Source organism: Nanorana parkeri, unplaced genomic scaffold (genome assembly GCF_000935625.1).
Source record: "Nanorana parkeri isolate BGI_ZX_2015 unplaced genomic scaffold, ASM93562v1 scaffold1285, whole genome shotgun sequence".
NCBI lineage: Eukaryota > Metazoa > Chordata > Amphibia > Anura > Dicroglossidae > Nanorana > Nanorana parkeri.
The window spans coordinates 35,461-48,339 of NW_017307553.1; the positions used below are offsets into that span (position 1 = coordinate 35,461).

At 48.0% G+C, this 12,879-nt stretch overlaps 1 protein-coding gene across 1 annotated transcript; it reads right to left on the reverse strand.

Moving 5' to 3' along the window:
- Positions 1–4,564: 4,564 nt before the first annotated feature.
- Positions 4,565–10,162, reverse strand: LOC108797491 (phospholipase A2 inhibitor and Ly6/PLAUR domain-containing protein-like). Its single transcript, XM_018569092.1, has 4 exons — positions 10,072–10,162; positions 7,883–8,032; positions 6,552–6,695; positions 4,565–4,659 (listed from the first exon to the last, which is right to left on the reverse strand). Exons 1-4 carry the CDS (start codon positions 10,160–10,162, stop codon positions 4,565–4,567), a joined length of 480 nt encoding a protein of 159 aa, XP_018424594.1.
- Positions 10,163–12,879: the final 2,717 nt, after the last annotated feature.

Here is a 12,879-nt window from a genome sequence, read left to right on the forward strand (position 1 = left end):
CCCTCTCTCTCTCTCCATCTCTCTCTCTCTCCATCTCTCTCTCTCTCCATCTCTCTCTCTCTCTCTCCCTTCCCACTTCGGGTCGTAGAAGAAAGAGAAGTGTGGCCGTGTAATAAACAAATAAATATAAAATATACTTTTAAACATTAAATAACAAGTAAGTTAAGTTTACATCACCATTTTTTATTTGGAACCATGCAGTAAATATATATTTTAATATAAATGTTAATGTGACTGACAGACCGCATCATATATGTATTTTATTTTCCACTATAGTTCCACTTTAAAAGGTGAAACTGTCTAGCTGTGTCTTTCCGTGTATTCAGAAACTTGTCGGAAGACTGTTAGAGATCTTTATTGATCAGGGGGATGTACAGAATGACGGGTGCTGGCATTGCTGGGATCGGTAATGATGTCTCCTTCACTGCTGGGAGGAGATGTACTGTTATTTTCATTGCTGGGATCGGTAAGGATTTCTCTTACACTGCTGGGATCAGCCTCTGCCTCCGTACAGGTAAATCGATTTTCAACGTCAACACGATAGGCAGATGAGGTATAACTTTGGACGTCACATAGTGCCTTGGTGCCACAGCCGCGAAATGAAAAAGGTTTATAATCAAACCCTGTAGGAACAGAAAATGCTGATATAATTATTTCTCTTAATTTTATGTAACAGAGGTAAAGAGTAACTCGACTTTGTTCAGGAAAACGTCAATTCTCTCTCTCTCTCTCTCTCTCTCTCTCTCTCTCTCTCTCTCTCTCTCTCCAATTCAAATAAGCTTTATTAGCACGACCAAATACATTTAGCATTGCCAAAGCATATGGAGAGGTTATATTGACATTGTAACGAGCCCCTGCTCGTTCGGTTCCACTCTCCCGGGCACTCCTCTGCTGCTATTGGATCAGATGTCAGACCGCAACGTCTGATTCTTCGATCGTCCGATAATCCGGGATACAGCTATGTGCCGTTCGAATCCAGCTCAGAACAAACACCAGGCAGGCAGGCTGTATGTAAGTTCCAACAGGAATCTGCTTTATTGAAGACCAGCTCAGTATATATACAGTTCAAGAAGTCTAAGCACATAACGCAATCAAACATGAACAGCAGGGCCGGACTGGGAAAAAAATAGGCCTGGGCATTTTACACTGAGCAGCCCAATCATGTGACCGACCAGGCCCCGCCCCATTGCAATCCGGGGGCGGAGCCAGACACAGAAGCTCAATTGAGGGGCGGTGCCAGCTACTAGTAAGTACAGGAGGGCTACAGCCGACACACAAGCCTTGTTGCAACCAGAATACAAACCTTGCAACAATATAGGAAGCTTGCTACAGAGAAGTCTTGTGATATTCTCAGCAGATCTCTGCCTCCTCAGCCATCCTCTGCACCCTCACCATGATGTACAGGTCATTGCTCCCAAAATAGCACTCACAGTTCTCCAGCAACACCGGCATGAAACCACCAATTCCATAGACAGGCGAACCACACCAACACCGCACTGACAGCTTTTGGCAGGTCTTTCAGAGCCAAAACGGGGAACTCTGCTGCAAAATGTCATTTACACTCCGAGTTGAAAGCTTTATGGGTAACAAAGAATGCTGACACTCAGGTGGATGGTCACTGAATTTACAGCAGGCGTACGGGGTAATAAAATGCAGGCTGCCAGGAGAACAGGCAGCTCTCTAATTAGGCAAATTAGGCGACCTCCTAATTAGCCTTATTACAAGGGACAACATATATAAACAGGGTAGACTCTATGGATGGCATATACAGTACATGGGACAGGCAGATAAATAGGATAAATATGGGTGCACGGTGTACAAATAAGTATTCAGTAAGTCAGAAAGCTTAGGAAAAAAACCATATTATAATTAGGGATGCAACGATACCGATACTAGTATCGGTGCCCATACCAAGTATTTGGGCGAGTACTTGTATTCGACCAATTGCTCCGATACCAGAACTTTAGGTCAGTGCCATAAGGGAACATGGAGCCAGCTTCCCGGGGCGATCAGGAAGATGGGCGGCAAGTAATGACCAGCTTCCCAGGTTCCTGATTGGCCAGGAAGCCGGCTCCATGCTGATTACACGGCCAATCAGCATCGAGCAGGCTGAACAGCAAGCTCCATGCTGATTAGCCGGCAAGCTGGATTCCTGCCCAATCAGCATCGAGCCAGCCAAACAGCCAGCTCCTTGCTGACTGGCTGGGAACTCAGATTCTCAGCCAATCAGCATCGAGCCGGGCAAACAGCCGACTCGATGCTGATTGGCTGAGAAGCCGGCTTTCCAGCCAATTAGCATCAAGCCGGCTTCCCCGCCAATCAGGAAGCTGAGACGTGGGTCATTACTCGCTGCCCGACTTCCAGATTGGCCAGGAAGCCGGCTTGATGCTGATTGACTGGGAAGCTGGTTTCCCAGCCAATCACAATCAATCCAGCCAAACAACATGGAGCCAGCTTCTTGGGCAATCAGATTGCCCAGGAAGCCCACTTTATGCCACCGGAAGCACCGGTATCAGTACTCGGTATGAACGAGTACCGAAAGCAAAATATCGGTACTCGAACTCGATACCGAAAAAACGGTATCAGTGCATCCCTAAGTATAAAAATATTATCACTAGGGATGCAGTGAAACCATTTTTTCCAGGCAGAGTACGAGTACCAACACTTTTTTTCAAGTACTCGCCGATACCAATTACCGATACCTTTTTTTCACTCCGCCGGCTCACTGCTGCACAGCCCACCATAGACCAAGCACAGTCCACCAGAGACCCTGCAGAGCCCATAGCGCCTACCTAAGATCCTGCAGAGCCCACCTGACACCCTGCAGATCACACCATAGATCCAGCACAGCCTACCAGAGACCCTGCAGAGCCCACAGCGCCCACCTAAGATCCTCCAGAGCCCAGCTGACACCCTGCAGATCCTACCATAGGCCCAGTACAGCCTACCAGAGACCCTGCAGAGCCCACCGGAGACCCTGCAGAATCCACAGCACCCACCTAAGATCCTGCAGAGCCCACCGGGGTCCCTGCAGAGCTCACCAGAGGCCCCACAGAGCCCAGCGGAGACCTTGCAGAGCCAACAAGAGACTCCACAAAGCCCACCAGAGACCCTGCAGGCCCAGCAGGGACCACCAGAGACCCCGCAGAGCCCACAAGAGACTCTGCAAGCCCATCAGGGACCCCACAGACCCACCACAGCCTACCAGAGACCCTGCAGAGCCCACCAGAGATGCTGCAGAATCCACAGCACCCACCTAAGATCCTGCAGAGCCCACCAGGGTCCCTGCAGAGCTCACCAGAGGCCCCACAGAACCCAGCAGAGACCTTGCAGAGGCCCCGCAGAGCCAACAAGAGGCCCACCAGAGACCCCACCAGAGACCCTGCAGGCCCAGCAGAGACCTCGCAGGCCCATCAAAGACCCCCAGAGCCCAGCAGAGACCCCCCAGAGCCCAGCAGGGACCCTGCAGACCCCACCACAGACACCGCAGACCAAGCAGAGCCCACCTGCAACCCAGCAGAGCCCACCAGGGTCCCTGCAGAGCTCACCAGAGGCCCCACAGAACCCAGCAGAGACCTTGCAGAGGCCCCGCAGAGCCAACAAGAGGCCCACCAGAGACCCCACCAGAGACCCTGCAGGCCCAGCAGAGACCTCGCAGGCCCATCAAAGACCCCCAGAGCCCAGCAGAGACCCCCCAGAGACTCTGCAGACCCCACCACAGACACCGCAGACCAAGCAGAGCCCACCTGCAACCCAGCAGAGCCCACCAGGGTCCCTGCAGAGCTCACCAGAGGCCCCACAGAACCCAGCAGAGACCTTGCAGAGGCCCCGCAGAGCCAACAAGAGGCCCAGCAGAGCCCACCAGAGACCCCACAGCGCCCACCAGAGACCCTGCAGGCCCAGCAGAGACCTCGCAGGCCCATCAAAGACCCCCAGAGCCCAGCAGAGACCCCCCAGAGACTCTGCAGACCCCACCACAGACACCGCAGACCAAGCAGAGCCCACCTGCAACCCAGCAGAGCCCACCAGAGAACCCACATAGTCCACCAGAGACCCCGCACAGCCCACCTGAGAGTGACCCCGCAGAGCCCACCATAGACTCTCTATGGTGGGCTCTGCAGAGTCGCAGGTGGGCTGGTTGGGGTCCCTCTGCCTGCTCCTCTTACCTGTCAGCCCCAAGCAGCCCGCTGCTGGGCCACGGCCTCCTCCATCTCCAGGCACCGGCCTCCTTCTTCACTGCCGCCACCTTGCCCCCGACTCCTCAGCTGTCGCCGGCGGGCCTGACCTCCTTCTTCAGCAGTGTGGCCACCACTAGGCCCCCGACTATCGCCACCGCTGCTGTCGGCCCCTGACTACTGACACCGGGGCTGCCGGCCTCCTCCTCCGCCACCACGGCTGGGCCTTGGCCTCCTCCACCGCCGGGCCCCAGCCTCCTCCATCCCTGATAATAGTTATGCCACGGCTAACACCCAAAGTATCGGGTGTATGGCGTCCCCCTGTTGCTATAGTGACACATGTAGCGTGGAGAGTGGGGCAGAGGAACCAGCAGAGTCCCGAACGGGATCTAGGCATCTTGAACTGGCCTCCGATATCCTGGGCGGTTAAACAGTGCCAGTGCTGAGTGACACGGAGCTGTCAGCTGCAACGGCTCACACTGAGCTGCGATAAGGGGACACATACAGAAGGGGGAAACAAGGAAACCCGGTAAGGTGTGCAGGTGGACTCGGAGCAGCGCGGCTGATGCATATATTGTGGGCAGGCTAGTGCCCGACACTCTGCATCGGGCATAGCGTGCCGCGCCGAACACAATCAGGCTGAATGTGTTCGGCCCGGCCCACCGGGAAAATGCCCGGTATGCCCTATGGCCAGTCCGGCCCTGATGAACAGCATGCAAACATCCACTCCCCCTGCCCGATGCCTTAATGAATGAATAGGGAGAGAGGAGACACGTGTGATGGGATTATCTCCTGAGTGTATCATAGTGTGATCTATTCATCTACACCCAGAGTCAGCTACTCCTAGAATCAGCTATCCTAATCCCATCATCAACACAATACAACAAAGGGACCAATAAACTGTAACAGTTCAATGTCCAGAATTATCACCCTTCAGTGCTCCTGGAGTCACAGCCTGTACCTATAATACACACAGGGTCATCCAAATGTAATGCCAGGGAACATGTACAGTACATCCCCCCACACATAAACCTGGTAGAATGGTTCATTGTAACCCCAAGAGGTCCGAGGGGGGTCTCCATAGTTCTGGGTCCATAGTCAGTTGGAAGGAGGCTAGCCCCCAGGCTCCTCCAACAGCACAAGTGACGGTTCAGTCCGTCACAGACATTATCAGGGGTAAGGAATAATATGAAGGGGGATGGGGGTGAGTCCATGTTGGGGATTTATAAGTCCGGGATCACTCATGTTCCTCTCAGTCGGGTGAAGTGTGTACTTTGCAAGGATTTTAACAGACTTAACTGTTGCAGTTTTCTACCTGTTTCTGTTCTGAATAAATAGCTCTTGTTGCAGCATGTGCTTTCCAAACTGATTCCTTAAAGGAGAACTATGGGGTCAGCGCTTTTACCCATAGTTCTCCAATGGGTCCCGGGAGCACACAAACTAGCATCCTCCCGTGACCCAAAGGTCAGTATATCATGAGCTACAGCTCGCGGTATACTAAGACACCGCAGCCGGGATGGATCCCGACATTACTGTCGAGATCCACCTAGCTGCGTGATTGACAGCTGGCTCTGCCTATCTAGAGGCAGAGCCAGCTGTACCTGCCCCCGTCCGTTTCGCCAGTTAGTGCTGGAGGATCGGACAGGGGAGGGGAGGGGGGGATCGCTGCAGGGAGCCGTGAGTGACAGTCACGGCTCTATGCAGAGACATGATCGGGAAATGAGCGAGCGACGGTATGTGTTCTCTCACTTCCCGATCTATTGAGCCGACCTGTGACAGTTTCATTGTCACAGGTCGGCTAGAACTATGAGGTGAGTGATCTTCACTCACCTCATAGTTGAGGTGAGTGATCTTGGCGGGTAGGGGGCGCATTGAGGAACCTGGCCTTGGGGCAGCAGAGAGAGTAAATCCAGCCCTGTGTATACCCAGAATGAAAAAGCTGGGAAACGCTGCTCTAAGGAACAGTCTAATACACATTGGACACATTAAGGGCCGGTGCACACCTAGGCGATCCGTGACCGCACTGCAAACGTGCACAATACCACGCAGATTGCCGTGCGGTCGCGATGTGAGTGCCATTTGTTCTAATGGCACCCCAGTCGTGCCGGGCGGATCGTGCGGTTTCCCGCCGCGATTCTGCCTGTGCCTCCAAACACCGCACGGCGTGTATCGCAAAAACACGTACCTTTTTTTCTGCGATTGCCGCGTGGCTTTACCCCATTGAAATCAATGGGGCTGCGCGGCAATCGCTGTCTGTAATTGTGCAGCACTGTGCGATCCCGGGACGCGTGTCCCGGACCGCTCAGGTCTGCACCGGCACTCATAACGCATATCACATTTGATTAAGTCATTATTTTAAAAAAAGCATATAGTTACTTGAAGAGATTATTAATCCATAGTTGATACACCGGTCCTCATTTCCGCTGCACTCCATGGTTTCATCAGTGTCACAGAATTCGGCGGTGGCACTTGTACAAGTTTTGCATCTCACGCCATTCGGTTTTGCATTTACAGGCCTTCCTGTAGAGAAATAGAAATACTGCAAAGTTAGATGAATGGGCTTGTGCTGAAGGCTAAAATTCTTAATATCCTATTGTGAGCTGACAACACACAGAAAGTTTTGTGTGGACTGAGTGGTGTCAGCCCTGCCCAGTTATCTTTTGCTTTTACTATCTGACCACTGCCATTGTTGTATCTCTACAACATAAAGGCTAACTATTCCATAGTCCAAGATAAGACCTAGGAGGGCTGTTAGAGATAACACAGGAAGGGGGCACAGGGCATAAGATAGCACTGAAATTCAGACAGGATCAGCAGGTTTCTTATGAAACCAATACTAAAAAAATAATTCTTCCAATGGTATATTTAACAGACCAGAAGGGATTAAAAAAAATAGACCTTCATAGTTAGAGCGGAGACCGGGTGACACCCCGCCGGGACTTCATCGCGCATGTGCGGCCGTCTAATTGACGCCTGCCGGTGACCATCTTAGCGGTGGGCATCGGCAGGGAGAGGAGGGGATGTTAACCCGGCGGGATGAGGTATGCTGCTCCTCTCTCCTGACACTGCCGGGCTTTCGGTCCATGTCAGTCATTTTGGTGTCACCCCTCCAATGGTGTCAACAGAGTGCGGGACGCAACCCCCTGTGAGACGCCACTGTACTGCAGTATGTTTGGCATTGTGCCTCACTGTATAAAGCTTTCTTAAGCAAACTGTTAATTTGTGAGATGGTTGCAAAGTTGCTTACCTGCAGACACTGGCAGTGGCAGTGACAAACACTATGGGGTGTATTTATAAAAAATAATTGGCAGAGCATTTTGCCCTGCAAAGCTCTGCATACAATCATTCTCTGTGAGTTGAGGCAGAAATCAATGTAATTAGTATATTTTCTTCACAGGTTGAATGTAATATCAGGAAAATACCTCATTATGGCCACTAGATGGAGCTGTGGAGCATAGGAAATAAATACTTATCTCCATCTAGTGGCCACAATGAGGTATTTTCCTGATATTACATTTTACTTGAAAAGAAAATATACAAATAATGCTCTTTTTTCGCATGGAATGAATGTACGTGCAGTTATGTAGGATGCATAGGTCTGCATTTAAAAAACATGCCTCTTAATTAGAAATAGAGCTGCCTATCAAGCCTATTACAATGGTAGCCTAATGACCAAATGAAGCTTGGCAATACAGAGGATCACTTACGTGCCATTACTGATGGTATGCACCCATCTTTCTTGCAGCAACCTATTCCCATGACAATATTGGCATCTAGTAAAGTCAGGGTTCCATAGAGACCGCACTGGAATTCCGGAATACACGAACGGATAGTCTGATACGAGATTTGTCCGTCAGCTAAAGAAGGTAAAAAACAGAGATACAGAACTAAAGTATGTCTGTGCAGCCCCATAAGACAGTTGTATGTTCCTTTGTGTAGCCCCATAAGACAGTTGTATGTTCCCTTGTGCAGCCCCATAAGACAGTTGCATGTTCCTTTGTGTAGCCCCATAAGACAGTTGTATGTTCCCTTGTGCAGCCCCATAAGACAGTTGTATGTTCCTCTGTGCAGCCCCATAAGACAGTTGTATGTTCCTCTGTGCACCCCCATAAGACAGTTGTATGTTCCTCTGTGCAGCCCCATAAGACAGTTGTATGTTCCTCTGTGCAGCCCCATAAGACAGTTGTATGCTCCTCAGTGCACCCCCATAAGACAGTTGTATGTTCCTCTGTGCACCCCCATAAGACAGTGGTATGTTCCTCTGTGCACCCCCATAAGACAGTTGTATGTTCCTCTGTGCAGCCCCATAAGACAGTTGTATGTTCCTCTGTGCACCCCCATAAGACAGTTGTATGTTCCTCTGTGCAGCCCCATAAGACAGTTGTATGTTCCTTTGTGCAGCCCCATAAGACAGTTGTATGTTCCTTTGTGCAGCCCCATAAGACAGTTGTGTGTTCCTCTGTGCACCCCCATAAGACAGTTGTGTGTTCCCTTGTGCAGCCCCATAAGACAGTTGTATGCTCCTCAGTGCACCCCCATAAGACAGTTGTATGTTCCTCTGTGCAGCCCCATAAGACAGTTGTATGCTCCTCTGTGCACCCCCTTAAGACAGTTGTATGTTCCTTTGTGCACCCCCATAAGACAGTTGTATGTTCCTCTGTGCAGCCCCATAAGACAGTTGTATGTTCCTCTGTGCACCCCCCATAAGACAGTTGATTGTTCCTTTGGGCAGCCCCTTATAAGACAGTTGTATGTTCCTCTGTGCAGCCCCATAAGACAGTTGTATGTTCCTCTGTGCAGCCCCATAAGACAGCTGTATGTTCCTCTGTGCAGCCCCATAAGACAGCTGTATGTTCCTCTGTGCACCCCCATGAGACAGTTGTATGTTCCTCTGTGCACCCCCATAAGACAGTTGTATGTTCCTCTGTGCAGCCCCATAAAGACAGTTGTTGTTCCTCTGTGCACCCCCCATAAGACAGTTGTATGTTCCTCTGTGCAGCCCCATAAGACAGTTGTATGCTCCTCTGTGCAGCCCCATAAGACAATTGTATGCTCCTCTGAGCACCCCCATAAGACAGTTGTATGTTCCTTTGTGCAGCCCCATAAGACTGTTGTATGTTCCTCTGTGCAGCCCCATAAGACAGTTGTATATTCCTCTGTGCACCCCCATAAGACAGTTGTATGTTCCTCTGTGCACCCCCATAAGACAGTTGTATGTTCCTCTGTGCAGCCCCATAAGACAGTTGTATGTTCCTCTGTGCAGCCCCATCTTCATCATATGCTCTGTGTAAAATGCCCAGGACTGTAAACCTGAACTCTGCCACTCATCACAGCCAGGGCCGGATTTACTCTCTCTGTTGCCCCAAGGCCAGGTTCCTCAATGCGCCCCCCTACAACTGCATGTCGGGCATCGGGAGATAGGAATTCCACAACCCCTGCTGCCCCTCTACTCCCTGCTGCCCTGAGGCCGGGGCCTTGGTTGGCCTTGTGGGAAATCCGGCCCTGATCACAGCCCTTTTTGGCAAGGGAGGAGACCTGATTTTTCTCTGCTGAGGATCAGGAACACTTACTGGTCTTGTCCCAACTCCAACCTCATGATAAGGCAGTAAAAGAAAAAGCAGCAGATTGAAGAGCTCATCTTTCCGTCACTCTCCACTCCCCTCCTATCTACAGTACATGTTCTTTGCACTGAAGCTCAACTGATTTGCTCTTTGTGCTGCTTCTCCCTTCTCCCAGTTCACAGCTTGGCTGTACTTTGATAGCAGATGGCTGAATGCTGATCAAAGTCAGGCACTCTGTGTGCTTGCATTGAATAAAATACATGTATTGATATATTAATCATCGCTGAATTGCACTGAGATGAGAATGAAGATGGGAATGTCGGATTCTGACTTACCAAAGTATGACACTTTGAATGTGGATGAACACGCATGATGTGGAGCACATGACTCTAGTTCCCCATAACAACTCAAGGAAGTGGTGCTCATGCAGGATACACATGAGAGGGATGCACCTGAAATATACAATATTTATGTTAAGATGAAAGTTTATATATAAAGTTATGTCAGGAAGGGAAGTTATGGGAAATCTCTCCAAAGACGGAAACAAGAACATTTTTAGTGGGGATAAAACTGACGCGTTTTACCGGCTGAGGTGGCTTCTTCGGTGGATTTGGTCTCTGTCTTTATTATTGATCCATTGTCAGTTTTGATTACTAGGTGCTTCCTGGCAGCCCTGTTGCTGTAGCAGGGGTCTGATGTGCCCAAAAAGATTACTCTCCATCTGCGGTGACATTAGAGAGCATGCACGGGGACCACTTCTTGGCAACTCTTGTAGAACGAGACACCTGGTGTAGTGTGCAGGTCCTCACAATAATCATAGGAATGCATAATGGCTGTCTTGCAATGCCTGATGGCATCTGTAGTTGCACCACAGCTGGAGGGCCGGAGTTTGCCCGCCCCTGGTCTAGAGACAGTATAAGCCTGGGCATGCCCAAGGATATTCGTAAAACCATTGCCCGGTGTGGTGCAACATTGTTACCAGAGGATTTATCACATATTCATTTTGGGAAGGAGTGGACTCTGATCCCTAGGTACAAAGATTATAATTATAGTTATCTTTAAGCCTCCCAAAGTGTGCAAAATGTGAGACAATTGTTTGTCAGGCAGAGCACAGGATGAGTTAATATATTTCTGGATAAAAGATAATTGTGTTGATGCCTCTGCATGTTGATCCCATAGCTGCATATCTGAGGCGTGACAGGGAATGTCTTCGAAGATGAATTAGAAAGTAGTCGTAATTATTGTTTGTCTGTTAGAGTGAAAGGATATTATAATCCAACAAGGAAGTAAACATATTAAGTGATACATAATTTTCATAAATACATATTTGGAGGGTGTGTCATATCTACATATTTAATATACAATTCTGTCACAGCCGCCTATGCCACTGCTATGGGGATTGAGGATGGGGAGGGGTCTGGTAGGTGACCCCCTTCTTACAAGCCGTGACCACCACTGGCAAGCTTGCTTGGGTCCCTGGCCAAGTCAGTTTCTTAACCAGAAAAGGTTTTATTAGATCAGCATTGTCTTCCCCTCTCTAGATCTAAGCGGGGTGCGGGGTGGGGGTGATTTCTATTAAACTGATTTTCTAAATTGAAATTTTGCTTGAATAAAAATTACTTTTATGAAAACGTGTGCTTGCTTTGCCAAAACATTAAATACAATTTAAAAAGGCAGTACACTATAATATATTCTTTTTTTTTTCTTCTTTTTCTAGTATTTTTATATACTAAATTAAAAAAACACAAAATAACAAAATAGACAAAACAAATTCTTATGCACTGCAATGTTATAATTTTTTGTGTTCCATATTTAGCTTTTTATATTTTTTTCTGTAACAAAAAATGATAAAAGAGAAATACAAAATATAAAAAAAAAAGAAATAATACAAAATAAATAATAAATAAATGAAAAAATTATTGAAATTCACTATTCTAAGCAGGGGCGTAACAACGGATCATGGGGCCCCATAGCAAAATTTTAATTGGGCCCCATGGCAAACCCTTACAATTTAAATCAAGGACAGGTACGCGGGAGAGCTGTCGCTTCCTGTACATCTTCTTGATTGGAAATGCCATAAGGGGTACAGGGTCAACAGCAACTTCAGCAATCCTTCATGGGGGCCCCTCTTCCACCCCCAGGCCCCATAGCAGCCGCGTCTGCTGCTATGGCTTTTGTTACGCCCCTGATTCTAAGGCATTTTATTGGCTTTCACCAACAAATAAAATAAATAAAAATGAAAAATTTCAGAAGCCTCTTGCAGGTAGTAGCCACTCCAATTTTTGAGTTATGTCAGATCTCTCCATGTCGGCTAAGAGCAGTAGTGTTTTGGTGAGCTGTATAGATTTCTGTGGGCTGCTTGTGCACTAGTTTGGGGAAATAAATACTCTTTGGGGGGTTAATTAAAATGGAAAAAAAAACATACAAGGATATATTGCATATCATTCTATTACATTATGAATTTCTGATGATTTAAAAGGATGTGCAATATGGTGCCCTTGAAACGCCCCTGCTATAGAATGCTCTATGACCCCAGTTATAAAAAATATGCTCATTTGTCTACAGTACCTGGTTCTACGATAGCAGAAAGAAGGAAGAGGACTATTAGGAACTTTTCCATCATCCAGTCCAGTGTGTTCAAAATAGATGTCCCTTCTGTCTCTATTCCCGGACATTGGCTGTTGAGCTTATTTTATATGAGTGCAGATACTGAGGGGTGTGGGAACAGATGCAAATATCTATTTACTTTTTTACATGATGAGGAAGTTGGAACCATCCATCAATCTTAATATTATTATTATTCAAATCAATTAGTTGCGCTAGGAGTAGCTATATTTAGTCACCAGCTGCACCAATGTGTTGGTATGAGTCAGGCAGAGAAAACTAATATGTTGCGCTTGGTGTTAATGATCTCTTTGGTTTGGGATAGATTTAGTTGACACTAAACATAATGTCAAACCGTATGTGATAAAAATGTTTCAAACCTATGTGATAAATATTTGTATGTGATAAAATAATTTTAAAATCGTGCTGATTTGTGATCTATAAATAAATAAATATATATATACAAATATGATCTTTGGTGTTGATTGAATGATGTGTTTAAATTCTACAGTGGTGACTCTAGAATGAAGTGTAAACAT